This window comes from Sceloporus occidentalis, unplaced genomic scaffold (genome assembly GCF_023333645.1).
Source record: "Sceloporus occidentalis isolate IW3139 unplaced genomic scaffold, rSceOcc1.0.p SCAF_47, whole genome shotgun sequence".
NCBI lineage: Eukaryota > Metazoa > Chordata > Lepidosauria > Squamata > Phrynosomatidae > Sceloporus > Sceloporus occidentalis.
Window position 1 is genome coordinate 6698058 of NW_028317027.1, and position 14035 is coordinate 6712092.

Genomic DNA, 14035 nt, shown 5'->3' on the forward strand with positions numbered 1-14035 from the left:
TCATTGAACGATACAAGCCAAGGGCAAAGTGGTTATAAAAGAAGACAAATGTGTTATAGAGAAATTGGAAAACATTAAAATACCCTTTAGATGCATAACAAAAATAAATCCAGGGTCCTTTGTACATTTTTAAATGCCTGTGCATAAAATCCACACACATTTATCATTCTTCCAGGACACACACACACACATATATATGAGAAAGAAGATATAAAATGAGAAAGGGGAGAGATAAAATAGGTGGACAGATGAAGAGAAAAAAAAGATAAAGTGAAATTAGAGAGATGAGATAAAAAGGAGGAGTGATAGTGAGAAAGGGGGAGAGATAAAAGGGAGAGGTAGGAAAATAAAAAGAGAGATACAGAGAAGGAGGAAGAGATAAACAGAAAGAGGAGAAGAGATAGAGGAATGTGAGAGATGTGAAAAAGGGTAATTAAGCCTACACTTAATCAGGTCATAATCTATTATATTAAGAAAATAATATTAATAGAATACCGAATCACATTCTACTTGAAAATTAACAGCAACATTAAGCCTTGGTCATTGCTAGAATGTCTCTAATTTGCATATGTGTAGTTTGTGAAAGTAGAAACATCTGACCCATATTATTTCCTACATACTTAACAGACTAAACTGAATTTCAAATATAGCATAGTATTGTGGTGTAATTTTGAATGTCAAAAAGGAAAATTGCTTAGCTTAACTAGGGAATAATGAGCACGTAATATAATACAATACAGATTATTGCATTACTATTATAGTGCAAAGAACATTAAAGTGAGACACTCTAGCTGTCATTTCCACCATAATGTTTTTTGGTTGTTTGTTTTTTTCCCATGCAAAAGTGTAGAGGGATTCATCAGAATCCCCTATATATACTAACATGTTTTCTTGCTCCCAAAATATTTACCACATATACCACAAATATTTAGCCACAATTACTGCTATTAGATTGTAACCTCACAAGCGGGGCCCTCAGAAGCCCACCATTCCTGCCACGAGTAAACTTTGTATAAAAGCACCATAAGACTATATAGCAAGCTCACAGACAGGGTTCTAACTCCTGATGTGTCTAATCAATGTGTATTTGTTGTGTATGTGTTAACTGCATTAATTAAATAGCACAGAGCTGTATAAATAAAAAGAGATCAAGCTCTATATTATCTCTAGAAAATGACGATCCAAGTTATAGCAAGCAATTCCTCTGTAAATGCACTTTATAGAAGTCCCTAACTGCAAGATAATCATACAGTACATGTGCTTTGCCTTTCTTAATGCATACTTCACCAAGAATTCCATATAATAATTTTTATATCAGTTCAAATTATGTGTTTGGATTGTACTGTAGGTTTGTGTTTATATAAACTGAAAATGTCTTGAAAATGTCTTGAATTTCAGTAAAAAAATACCAAACCTGTTTGTTGAAGGACTTTTCGTCCTTTATCCAGCTGAACATTGTAGGGTGTTTTTAAAAACGTTGTGACAATGGTAATCTGATTGCATAATGCTCAGATTTCACTAGACAAATTTTTGTTTCTCAAAATAACTGGCTAAGAATGGAAACAATATTCTGTTTGAATAGGAATATAGTTTGCATGGCTTTTCATATGGAGAAATTAAGCCTAAGGAGAATTTTCAGTATTCAGTATTCTTTATTGATCACAGCAGGAAAACAGCTAGCAACGTATAATGGCATTGGTTAAATACGCCCAGGGTGGCAGGTCCCCTGGTTTGTTTATTTGCCAGCTACAAAGTGAGATCTTGGGCAGTGCCCAGGGTAAATGGGCCCATGAAGACAGCACTTAAAAAAAAACTTATGAATATCTTAAACACATTTCTAATAATGTTTTAGAGGCTTATATATTTATATATAGACACTTATGTATGCATCCACACCCTAGGTTTGTCAATAATCATTGCTAAACAATTCAAAAGATGGGAACACAGCCACACAATTGTTCCAAAATGTTCCAAATAAAAAGATCTTTATTTGTCATACCTAGGAACTGTGCAGGTTGGGCCAGGAGGCGCCAGATGACACTCTGCTTCCCTTGATCTCTGGGTCATTCCATTTTCTCCTGGCATGGGGAACGATCTTTAGCCATAGCCGCTCCCTATGCACTTTCCCTTCTACTTAGGACTGTCTGGGGCTTGATGTACCTCATGCATTAGTAGCACAACCTTACGTATCCAGTTTGTTCCAACCTCTCATGAAGTAACTACCCCAGATAAGGTAGAGGTCCACTTGTGTGCAAATGGTAATTACACTTGCTTCTGGAGATTGTTAGCTAACATAACTAAACAACATTATGAAGGCCAAGGAGCTATAAAACAGGTTTAGGATAATATCCTAGTGATGCAAAAAGTGGGGATGGGTTATAGAAACCAAATTATGAATATTGCCTGAAACTCTATTGAATTAGTTATGGAAAAATGAAAATTGTGTGAAGAAGGTCCACCAAAATTCAGTGATTATGTTAGGAGGGCAACTAAGAGACCAATGGAGAAGCTTCCATCCACAGCTTGGATGGAGAAACTGTCCATTGAAAAAATATCACCTTGATGCTCCACAAAGCTGAAAAGACCTATATTAAATCTAATTTGTATTTTATCAAAAGGCACATGGGAAACACAGCAAGTATGTGTAAGTGCTATTCTGTTCTGAAGAGACCACGATAGAACTATTTCATCTTTGCTTAGAACACTCATACGAATCATTGCTAAGAAAACACGATCTCTATATTAAAACAAGTCAATGGCAGCATCATGTTGGATTGGATGATTTTCTTTTGACAAAACTGTCAGTATTGAAAGCAATACTGTACGGAGAATGTGTAAACAATGCCAGATCCAGGTATGCAAAGCTGAGAGAGACTTAAACAAAAAACAGCTAACCATTCTAATTACTACCAAAGCTGTTTTTAACAAGTATTATGAAATAAATGTTTTCTTTCTAAAGCAGAGTTTGAATTACAACAGAGATATATTTTACCTTTCAAGTGGTAAATATGCTGAAAATATCCATTTCCAAACATTTTAATTCTAGGTTGTAACACAACAAAATGTGGAATAGCCAGGGATGGGATGAATACATATGCAAGGTAACGTGTATCTATAGCGATTCATATTTTACATTCGATACCAGGGAGCACACTGTCCGCCAACGCATAGCCCACTTTCTCCAACTCCCCCGCCCATTGCCATAAGAGAAACACATGCCATCTATCACCACTCTGGCCGTGCCTGGCACACATGGTGAAGGCTGTGTCCTTCTTCCTCAAATCAAACTACCAAATGTAGAATGTCCAAATACTTCCAGGTGGGCCGAAGGTCTCTCAGTGTGTGGCTGTCGGCTGGATGAAGGCAGCGTATGATGCAAGAGAACACAGTTGCATCCACTGGCCTTAAAGTGCTTTCCGTCCATGGTATGGCCTTTTATCTGCTATGCCTGATTTGTTTAGCATACTAAAGAGTGTAACTTTACATATAGCTGCTAGAATGGCTCTGTCCACAGAGCATACTATGCACACATTCTGGGTATATATCCAATGCCATGTATTTTAATGTTTTGTTATGCCAGCACTACCTGATACCAAATGCATTTACAGTAACATTACTTTTCATCTATAGGTTTGCTTGCACAAGTATTGCAGAAAGGTCTGCATAATAATGAAGACAGAAAAATAGATTTTAAAAAATCGTAAACCTGCTCACATACAAAACCGCATTAAAAAGATTCAGATGAGGAAAAAAAACAAAGACACAGAAAGAAAGCATAACAGGAGGTTTCACAGTTCAAAACTTTCTTTTATGAAGTCATAATATTTTATAACGGAAATCTTTGCACAAAATACACTGCATAATAAGATAGTTTAAAACCCCATTATATATGTATACAGCATAGATTGCATTACATAATGTAAAATGCAGATAAATATGTTTTAAGACGTGTTGGGAGGATGAATTATGCATTACGGACCACTTAATGCAAATCAAATGCATAACTGAAAGTTTGCTGCATATACAACTTGCATTTTAGGTTATTTGTGGCAAATATTGTTATCACAGTACTACTCATGCAGATAAATCAGGGTATTATACATATAACATAATATCTGAATATTGCATTAGGGACAATTGAAATGGGTATATTTGCCAAGGCTAAATATATTTTATCTGGTAATGCAACTATACATTATCATTAATGGGGAGTCCCATGGAAAAATGAAGTAATATAGGTGACTATTAACAAAGCTTTTATTTTGTTTTGCTCAAAGAAACTTCCTTTATGTGGAGACCTGGGGGCTCCCAGTGTTGTTATTTTGGGTGACAACAGCTTAAACACCATAATAAGCCGATTCTTTATGGCAATGCTAATAAACTCAGTTCCTCCATAGACTTTCATAAGTACGAGTGTCTGACTAGGTAATTGAGACTGAGTGATTCCACTGCTTATCATAAGGCAGTATGACAAGGAGTCTGGGCAGTTGTCATCTAGACTGGGATTAGATAACATAACTAGCACACGTAAAATGCATTTGCCAGAAAATATATAGGAAAAATGCTTCAACAAAGAAAACAAAATATTTTTGAAAAAGTATTATTATTCAAGTACTAATGCAAATCAGTGGGAGTTTCCCTTTAAGGGAAACATTTTCAAGGACATGATTTCTATTTAAGAATTAGGTGCATATTTTAGACTTGATATTGCTTTAGTTTAAAATTTATTGCTAAGTGAGGCAAGTGTTAAAGGCCAGTGCTTTTAATTCAATTCAGAACTGAGTAAGTTCTGTTAATGTCATACAAGGTCATGCTAATTGGTTATGTGTTTTATGACAGATATTATGGAAATCGAGCTTGAATAGATTTCAGGCACTATTCGTCATTAACATCTTGATATGGAACAACTCACCAGCTTTTGGCCTGTAAGACCTTCAAGAAGATCCAAAAGTCTTCTTCCATCCTGAAGGTCGCTGAAAAGATCTTCAATTGGATGTTTTCCAAACTGCACAAAGAAAAAATATTTTACATTAAATATGTATGTATCAAGAACAAGATTACAACTTATAACATACAGCAATATATAATTCTAAAATGTACTGTAAATTGTATTAGTTGTGCGTTTACACTTTTTATAATAAAATAATAACATTCAACTTTTAAGAGGTTTTTGGATTTCTAGACAACAATGAGCCAAGACTCTACACCTTCAAAACTTGTACTTAATATGGGATATCACATTCTTAAACCCCATCAAAGAAACATTGTTAATACTGCAGACAAGATACAATTTGATACAGATATGTTTAGTGAAAACCATGCATACGGTAAACAAAATCTATCACATTCATTTTGTGCAATACTACTAGGCATGTCATGTAAAGTGACATGCTCTCATGGAGTGCATTTGAAAACACCTGTAAGTAAAGATAAGATGCTAGAAACAGTTTTGTCTTACAGATAACATAAAGGCACACTAAAGAATAAAATGATCCCATCTTTTGCTCTGACCATGCACCATTCCCTAGCCCCATCCAACTGTTCTTGGGGACATATCAGACTATTAATCATGAGGATTCAGAAGGAAAAGAAAAGTGCAAGAGTTTTCAATTCCATTCATTTTCACATGTGTTGTAATGTAATCCACCATCTAACATCCCTTCTGCATCCCTCCTTTAGTCCCTATAACTGTTTTCCTTCACCATGCCCTGCCAATTACCAGCCAACCTACTTCATTCAGACCTAAAATAAAGCTGAAATGATCCTTTACATACATGAGATGGATCTTCTTAATTTGAATATAACACTAATCTCAGACCTGCCAATCTGAAAAAGAGTCCATGATATCCAGCAGCATATTTCTGAAAATCTCAGGAAAACATACAAGCACTTGTACCTGATGCAGGGGTATACAAATGACTTTCAATCATTGGCATTCAATATTTGAAAGCTAAGTATGGATATTGTCGTATATACTCTGTAGATGAAATTTGGAAATAAAGGTATCTGGTGTCCCCAGTACAATTTACAAGGAAAGATCCTCTTATCGTTAGATGGTAACCTTTTTATTATATCCCTGTACCGATGTCTGAGAAGAAATTGATTAGATACTAAAGAGAAATCACTGAGTGGAAACTGTTTGGATTAAATCAGAAACCTTTCAGCAAGTTGGCACCAAATTGACATTAGTGTATACCCAAGTCACCCCTATGCATTAAAATCTGCTGTATTTGAAAGAAAATACAACTCAGAAATCAATTTAGGACTTCTCTGAGTTTAATAAACTCCACGAGGAAAGCTAGCCCTGCATGGCTGATCGACTAGTGAGCACTGCAATGGAATATATATATATACACCGAATTGGAGGATATAATTATAAGATATTCTATATAATAAAAGCACAAAACTACTAGAAGGAGAAAAACTACAATTTAATAAGGAAGAGAAAGGCATTTTTATTGAAATGTCAGTGACCAATGCCTGTCCTTAGAAGGTTGATATAAAACTTAACAGACTAATGAAGCTCCCACCAGCGCCCGGTGAATCCACTGCACTTTTGTCATGCCAGCCACCAGTAAGTCTACTGTAAGAAGGAAGATGAAAAGATGGCCCCTGGCATTGAGCATCTGAATTTGTCAATAATTTGGCAATGCAAGAAGAAGGGGCAATGATGAACCACCTGATGAGTTTTAGACCTGCGTAATCATGGGTATAAAGACATACAGGACAAAAACACTAAAATACCCTCACTGCATAAACTGAATGAAATCAATTATGAACACCCAAATAATGAATATAATATTCAGATACCAAATATTTTAACAAATTAATTAAATTAGGAATTACTTTGTTTTTTGCTTAAATTGGCAAAAATACCCTAATTAAATATTGAACTTTGTGTCTTTGTCCCTATGTTTAAGGACCAGTAATGCAAATTGCATAAAGAGGTGCAAATATGGACAAATAATAAATCTGTTCAAAGCGCCTTTGTATGTCTTTAATCCTAACCTCCCCCTACAATTTCAGATAGGTTTATTTATTTCATAATTTAGACTATAGACATATGTGTAAACCCGGGGAAAGGTTTCATTTGATTGCTGAATAAAAGGATCATAAGCTAAAACATAAAAGAAGCAACTGACTATGACCATGGCCAAAACACTTGAGTGTCCCACATTACCTAGTTTAAGGTTCAAGGGTACTTGTTAAATAGACACTCCAGCCATTATAAGCACTATGTAAATGTATGTGGTGTTGTCTTTGCAAATGAATGGAGGGACTCTGCAGAATCCTCCCATATGTATTTGACCCTCAGTGAACATCACAGGGGCTCTAACGAGACACCTGTGCATATGTGCCGTAATTGTTCCCATTTATCTCAATGGGAGTGCTTTCCTTATGCAGCTAATATGTGGTGAGAATGTTCGGACCATGGAGGAGCTGGGGATCTGCAGCTTCTCCCTAAGGTGTTTTTCTTTTACCTTTTTTTTAAAGAATGCATATTAAAGTACGCATATGGTGGGACAGTCTTGGACATTAAGATGCCCCTTTAACTTTAAAGGTAAATATATTGGCAAAATAAGGCCAACAATGGCAATCAATAAGGGTCTCAGATCTGTTACCACCATATAGTTGCATTATTAATCAATTCTGCACTATGCAGGAGAAAAACTGCACAGCTGTACGTACCAAGTGCTATACAGGCATAAGTTAATAATTAATATCTGGATCACTGCGGCACTGAACAGCATACAGGATAATATATTTTTCCACCAACAATATATGTATATTTAGTGCTGGAACAGCCTTGACAATAAAACCAAGACACTCTGTTCTATTTCAATACTCTCTACCTATTCTAAAGTTAAAACTATCGACACCAACTAGCTAGCTTTAAATTTCATGAAGTGATTTATCTGTCAGACTCTTCTGCTATCATGTATTTTACCCTTGGTTCATTGAAGGAAAGTAGCTCACTTTGGCAACTAATCCTTCAAAAGACTTTCAGCGTGCCTGTGGATCATCATGGATGGTGACTGTCACAGTCATGCTGAGAGCAGAATTCTGATTCTAAGGTCTACATTTAACGAGCAGTCCTCAAAAAAAGAAAAAAAAAATCTCAACGTTACCAAAAAAAATCTCTCAAATGTTATTCTAAAATACTTTAATTGTAGGAAGCGTATCTGGTGCTGTAAAACGGGTAGTATTAATTATATCTTTCAAACTTTGCTATAGAGGGGAATGTGGCTGAAGAGACAAAGGCTGTGTTTGATTCCAGATGAATGGGTCCGTGCTACCGCAAGGACCTACCCATTCCGAATTAAGCTCAATAACAGCTCACCTGCTCTCAGTAGGAATAGAGAGTAAGACAGCAGTCATTTGTGCTACTTCCTCTCGTTCTGTGATGAGTGAGAGGTAGCTGTCACTTATACTGCCAATCTTGCAGAGCAAACAAAATGAGATTGTCTGCTCTCCAATCCTCTCTAATTTAGTCAAGTGAATCAATCAAATAAGTGAGCTTTTTTTCCCACATACATCACTTGGGGAAAAGAGACACAGAAAGCCACAGAAATAAAAAGATATGTTGTGGTGCTTAAATCATGTGACCTGGATTTCTTTACTACATACTATTTTTCTTATATAGCAAAGAAAATGGATTCATTGGTGGGACTTGCCTTCAGATATAAAACCTCTCCCGGTGGCCTTATCTCGGTTGCCCTGCGTGCTCCTATTATTGTTCCTGATTCATCTAATCTGCTTCTGACTCTTCTCTCTGCTTCCTGATTTAGGATTTCTGATTTGTTTTTATTTTGGTGGTTTTTGGAACTACGCAGAATTCCTAGATTGACCTCAGCTTGCTTCTGGTTTGCATTTTGGATCCTGATCCAGTTTGACTGTTATTGAATTTGCTGGTTAGACCTTAGGTTGCTTTTGACTAGACTTCTTTTATACTCCTTTGGACTAATTGCTTCAAGCACAGTCTTCAGCACAGTTGCCTAACCTTGCTTGTGACTGTGACTACCAGACTGCTTGCATTACACCTGAGCCAGGTAAGACTCGCACCTGGTAAAGGACACTTTAACTAGGCAGATGACACCATGTTTTTTTTTAAAAAAAAACATTACTTTTTTGTATGCATTTCTAAAGCTCTACCAATCTGTTTGGTTTTTTTTAAAATATATATAGACAAAACACTATGCCAGCACGAAATCCATAATTTGGATTATGGATTCAAATTATATAGTAAAATGAATGATTTGATTTTAATTTCTGATTAGGAGAGTACACTCGTTCAAAACATAAAAGCGTTATAGCTTTTGCCTGGGGCAAAAAGGACCAAATTATATAAATGAATAAAACGAGCTATTAAAATTTCATTATGTTATTACAGTTTAAAAGATTTTTTTCATGATTATTTTCTTGAATAAAAAAACATTTATATATTATACACCGCTATAAGAATGATGAATACTGGCACATATAACACAGTCTACAAAGAACTTCTGAGTTTTAATACCATAAATTATATTTTTATGTTGGTATTTATTGTGAAACACATAGGGGTCTATAGTGAGTTTGGGGCCTAGTAAAAATAACTTGAATTTCACTAGTTTGTTTAGTCTTTTTTTTTTACTTTTTGGGTACTTGAAATGAATTGCAGGATGTAAAATATCAGGTGAATACCTGTTGAATTCTATGAATGTACAAATAAAAGCCCAGTGGATTCATATCTAGATAATGTTTATTCAACAGACAGGACTCAAAGAGAGTTATGCTTATCCTATGGTGAGCAGCTTGTAATAGGTAGCGGTAATATTTTTCCAGTTACCAAAAATATCTGTTGAGACCTGTCAAAATCGACTCAGTCCTTCCAAGTTGCCTTGACAATGATTAATCTGGAAACCAATTTGGGAATAAAAGCTGTTAAAATGAAAGTGCTAATTTAGTTGGAACCTTCGTTATTTTGTAAATATTTACCCTACTTTATCAGCAATGTTTTCCTATGCCAAAAAAAACAAGCACACACTTTTAAAAATGTGTAATACTAAATAGCTTGGTATTGACAATTTCCTGATCCCCTTGGAAGTGCGCATTTACTTAATTCTAATGCATTCTCTACTGGTATGACGATTCAGTACCGAACCTGGCGACATGTCATACAAATGAGCAATCACACCAAATGGATGACACTTTGGGTCAGAGCAGACTGTTTTACACTGCAGGTGTCAGAAATGATGTAAGCCACTTTTACTTTACTAAGAGAGTGGTACGTTTTTATTTATTTTTATAAAGTGCCATCATATTCCGTAGCGCTGTACAATGGGTAGACAGGATAGAACAAGTAGTATATAACATAACGATTTGACGATCTTAGTCTCATAGTCAGACCTAGTCGAGGTCTGATTATAAGACGACCCCGATTATAAGACGAGGGGTATTTTTCAGAGCATTTGCTCTGGAAAAAACCTCGTCTTATAATCGAGCAAATACGGTATATTGCAGTTAACAGCCATGGCATGACTATCCCTTTAATCTTTCATATATGTATATCAGAACAAATAGGGTATATATTTTGTTGTCCTTTATCATTTTTGCATAAGCTAAAGTAATTCCTATATCTATATGTTCTGCAACACATATATTTGACATATAATACACATACTTATTAATATAAATAACCCTTCATTGTCTCCTAAGCTATGTTTGTCTTGCTGATACCCCCATGTTTCAATTAGAAGCACAGTTTTTCTTTTTGTTTCTCCTAATACTGTGGTTCTGAACCTTCCCAATGCTGCGACCCTTTAATACAGTTCCTCATGTTGTGGTGACCCCCGACCATAAAATTATGTAATTCTATATTGTGAAATATGTGTTTTCCGATGGTCTTAGGCGACCCCTGTGAAAGGGTCGTTCGACCCCCAAAGGGGTCGCGACCTACAGGTTGAGAACCACTGTCCTAATCCTCATCCTCTAAAGCCAGGGCAGGGGTTTGGGATTCAGTCGGGCTGTGGTTGTAACTTGTAGCATCCAAATCTGCAAGAGGGGACAGTGCCTTAACTTAAAAGAATTTAAAAGCGTCTCTGGCCATTAATGCATATGATAGCTGAGTGCTCTCCAAGCAATTGCATGGAGTGATTCTGAAGAATCTTTTTCTTCCCAAACGTCTAAGCTTGTAGGAGATCTGCTTGGCCAAATACATATCCTGCTTGCTAAAACACATACGAGCTATACTCATGTGAATTCTTCATTGATGAGGCAGCATGGGACACTGCCGTATCCCTTAATGGTTTGAGCAAAGATCGAGCTTTGGGAAAACTAGGGGATCTTCTTTAATTTACTTAAAGGAACAGACATATCAAGTTTTTTTTTCTTTAAAGATATCCATATTGCCATCAGCTACCTGCAGTAAACTTTTCCACCCTTGCTATAGATAATGTCTATGGAACAGTTTCTTTCTCCATTAAATATATCTCCTGGCTGTATGTATGTCTTTATCTAGACAAGGTTGCTTTGCATCACTTGTAAAGCCTTACATTTCTTATCATGCGCTTTTGATATTAACACAATGTTTTCCCAGGTAATGTCTATCCTTATCCAGCTAGCCAAGTCTTTGCCATTTAAATTTACAGATGACAGTTTTTCCCCATCTGTTATTGAGTAAACATAATTTAGCCTATTCATCCCCAAACATTAGTTGCAATTTTGTTTCAGTGTTGTAGTGCACTCATTACAGCAAATGGGGAGTACCAAGTACAGACAGTTAACCAAACACATTTCATTTGGGTTTGGTCCAAAACCTTAGCCTTGGTCCATTAGATTTGCAAATGTAGCTAAAAGCAAACTTGCTTCAAATCTATAAACACAATCTCAATTCTACAATATTTACTCACATATGTAATTCATGCACAACTGCTTCTCCAGCATTTACCAACGTATGTTTACTTTTTTCCTTCCAATAATAAATCCTACTTGTAAGCAGGAATTGTTTTTATTGCCATGCACATATTTCAATAATTGTTTTACTCTATTTTCTGATTGCAAAGAGCTCTGAAAGCCATTGAAGAAAACTATATATAATTAAAGTTATTATGGAATCATAAAACAGAGTCCTGCAATTTTCTTTATATTGAAAATCTCGCTCTCATTGTCTGGTGGGACCCTTGGACTAATAGAGGCCCTAACTAGTTGCCCAATCTTCTTATTATACTTGCGCATTCGTCTTCGGGCGAACATGAAAACGAGCACGAAGAGGCCGTTTTTTTGTTCGTTCCGAAGACACGCCGAAGAGAATACAGTGCCGGCAAAACGTAGGAGAAGACGAAGACTCCCAACCACGAAGAATCGAAGTCTTCGTTTTTGCCGCGCAGCCGCCAAAATTTCAAACAGGAGTGAGCTGATCTCGTCTGTCCAATCAGCTCACTCTTGTGACGTCACGCTAAGGGTCTCGTCCAATGCCTGTGGTGCTGTTTTTTGAATTCTGAAGGCGCCTTTATAAGACCAGAGCTTGCCTGAGAGATCCATTCATTTTTCGCTGTGACTGCTTTGGCAACACTGCTGTGCTCCATCCGAGCGTTACAGAGAGATTGTTCTGTTTTGTGTGAGACTGGTAAGCCTTAGCCTGCCATTTCTCACAGTGTACTTCATCCTCACTTCAGTGCTACTTAATATAATTAATAATAATAATTTGATTAATTTAATTTTTTTTTAATTTAATTTGTCATCAACTGTAGTGTAAGTGCTGTTGAGTTGACAGTGCACCCAGTGTCTCAGTGGCACTGGGGTGCCCTTGCCCTGGGCTGGCACTAGTGCCTACTGCCTGTCCTGCTTAAATAAATTAAATAGAATTTATAAATAATAATTTAATAGAGTCTATAATTTAATAGTTCATTATAATATTATATATATATATATATTTGTCAGTCATATATATATATACTATAGTATACTAGTGTAGAGTGTACTGTAGACATTCATCTACTAGTGTCTAATTTAAAATCAGTAATATTAATTAATATAATTAATAATTGAGTTCATTATAAAATTATATATATATTTGTCAGTTATAGTTAGTAATAGTATACTAGTGTAGAGTGTACTGTAGACATTCAAGACATCTACTAGTGTCTAATCTAAAATCAGTAATATCCATAATTCTATAATTCTTTCTTATCTTAATAGTTAATTAAATTAGCTATAAATAAAAGTAATAATATTAATTAATTACTACTAGCGTATAGTTCAGCTAATCTTATTAGTACTGGTGCTGCAGCTCTATAGTTTGTGCTTTGTTTTAGCAACAGCAAGAGACCAAGTGTTACCTCCTCCGTCGGGCTGCCGGCAGGGACGCCGAGACGCAGCCCGCGCGGCCGGCTCCCTGCTCGTGCCGTCGCGGTGAGCTGCCACCGGGTCCGTCCTCCTGCGAGACGCGCGCCGCCGGCGAGTTCACGAGATAATTCCGGGGCGCGCGCCTCTACGTCGTGAGAGCCGTTCGCGCATGCTCTTAAAGCGACATATATTCCTTTTCCTCCTCCCCCTAATTAGGAGGGTAGGAGGATCCATATTGTTGGAGGGATATTTAAACCCTCATTTGGCACTACACCATTGCCTGTGTTAGTGCCTTTTTGCCTCTCACTAGCGTTGTTATCCTGATTTAGCTTCCTGGTTTTGACTCCTGCTTGTTCCTGACCTCCGTTGTTTCGCTGCCTGCCCTGACCTTTGCTTGTGACCCCGACTATTCTTTTGCCTGACCCCTCGGATACCGTTATTATTATTTATTTATTTTTGTTCCTGAGTTCCACCTTTACGTTATTCTTGGTGGTGTACGTTCTGTGTCTCCTGTGCCTGGTGGCAGTACGTCCTCTCTCCTCCAGAGGGCGCTGATTCTGCAGCGCGGATCCAGACCCTGTACCCCGGTCGTGACAGTTAACACAGGCCACTAATATGGATCCCGCAGAATTGGCAAGGATGTCCAACCATCAAGAGAGACAAGATCAAGTCTTAGCCGCTCATGCGTCGCAGCTCCAATCCTTGGAAC

The 14035-nt window shown here is 36.8% G+C and overlaps 1 protein-coding gene across 1 annotated transcript in view; it reads right to left on the reverse strand.

The window, feature by feature from the left end:
- The window catches only part of LOC149289279 (dystrophin-like), an 874963-nt gene that overhangs the window by 685748 nt on the left and 175180 nt on the right, over positions 1-14035 (reverse strand). Inside the window, 1 exon segment of the mRNA XM_089490922.1 lies at positions 4913-5005. Coding sequence (XP_089347048.1) covers positions 4913-5005 — 93 coding nt within the window.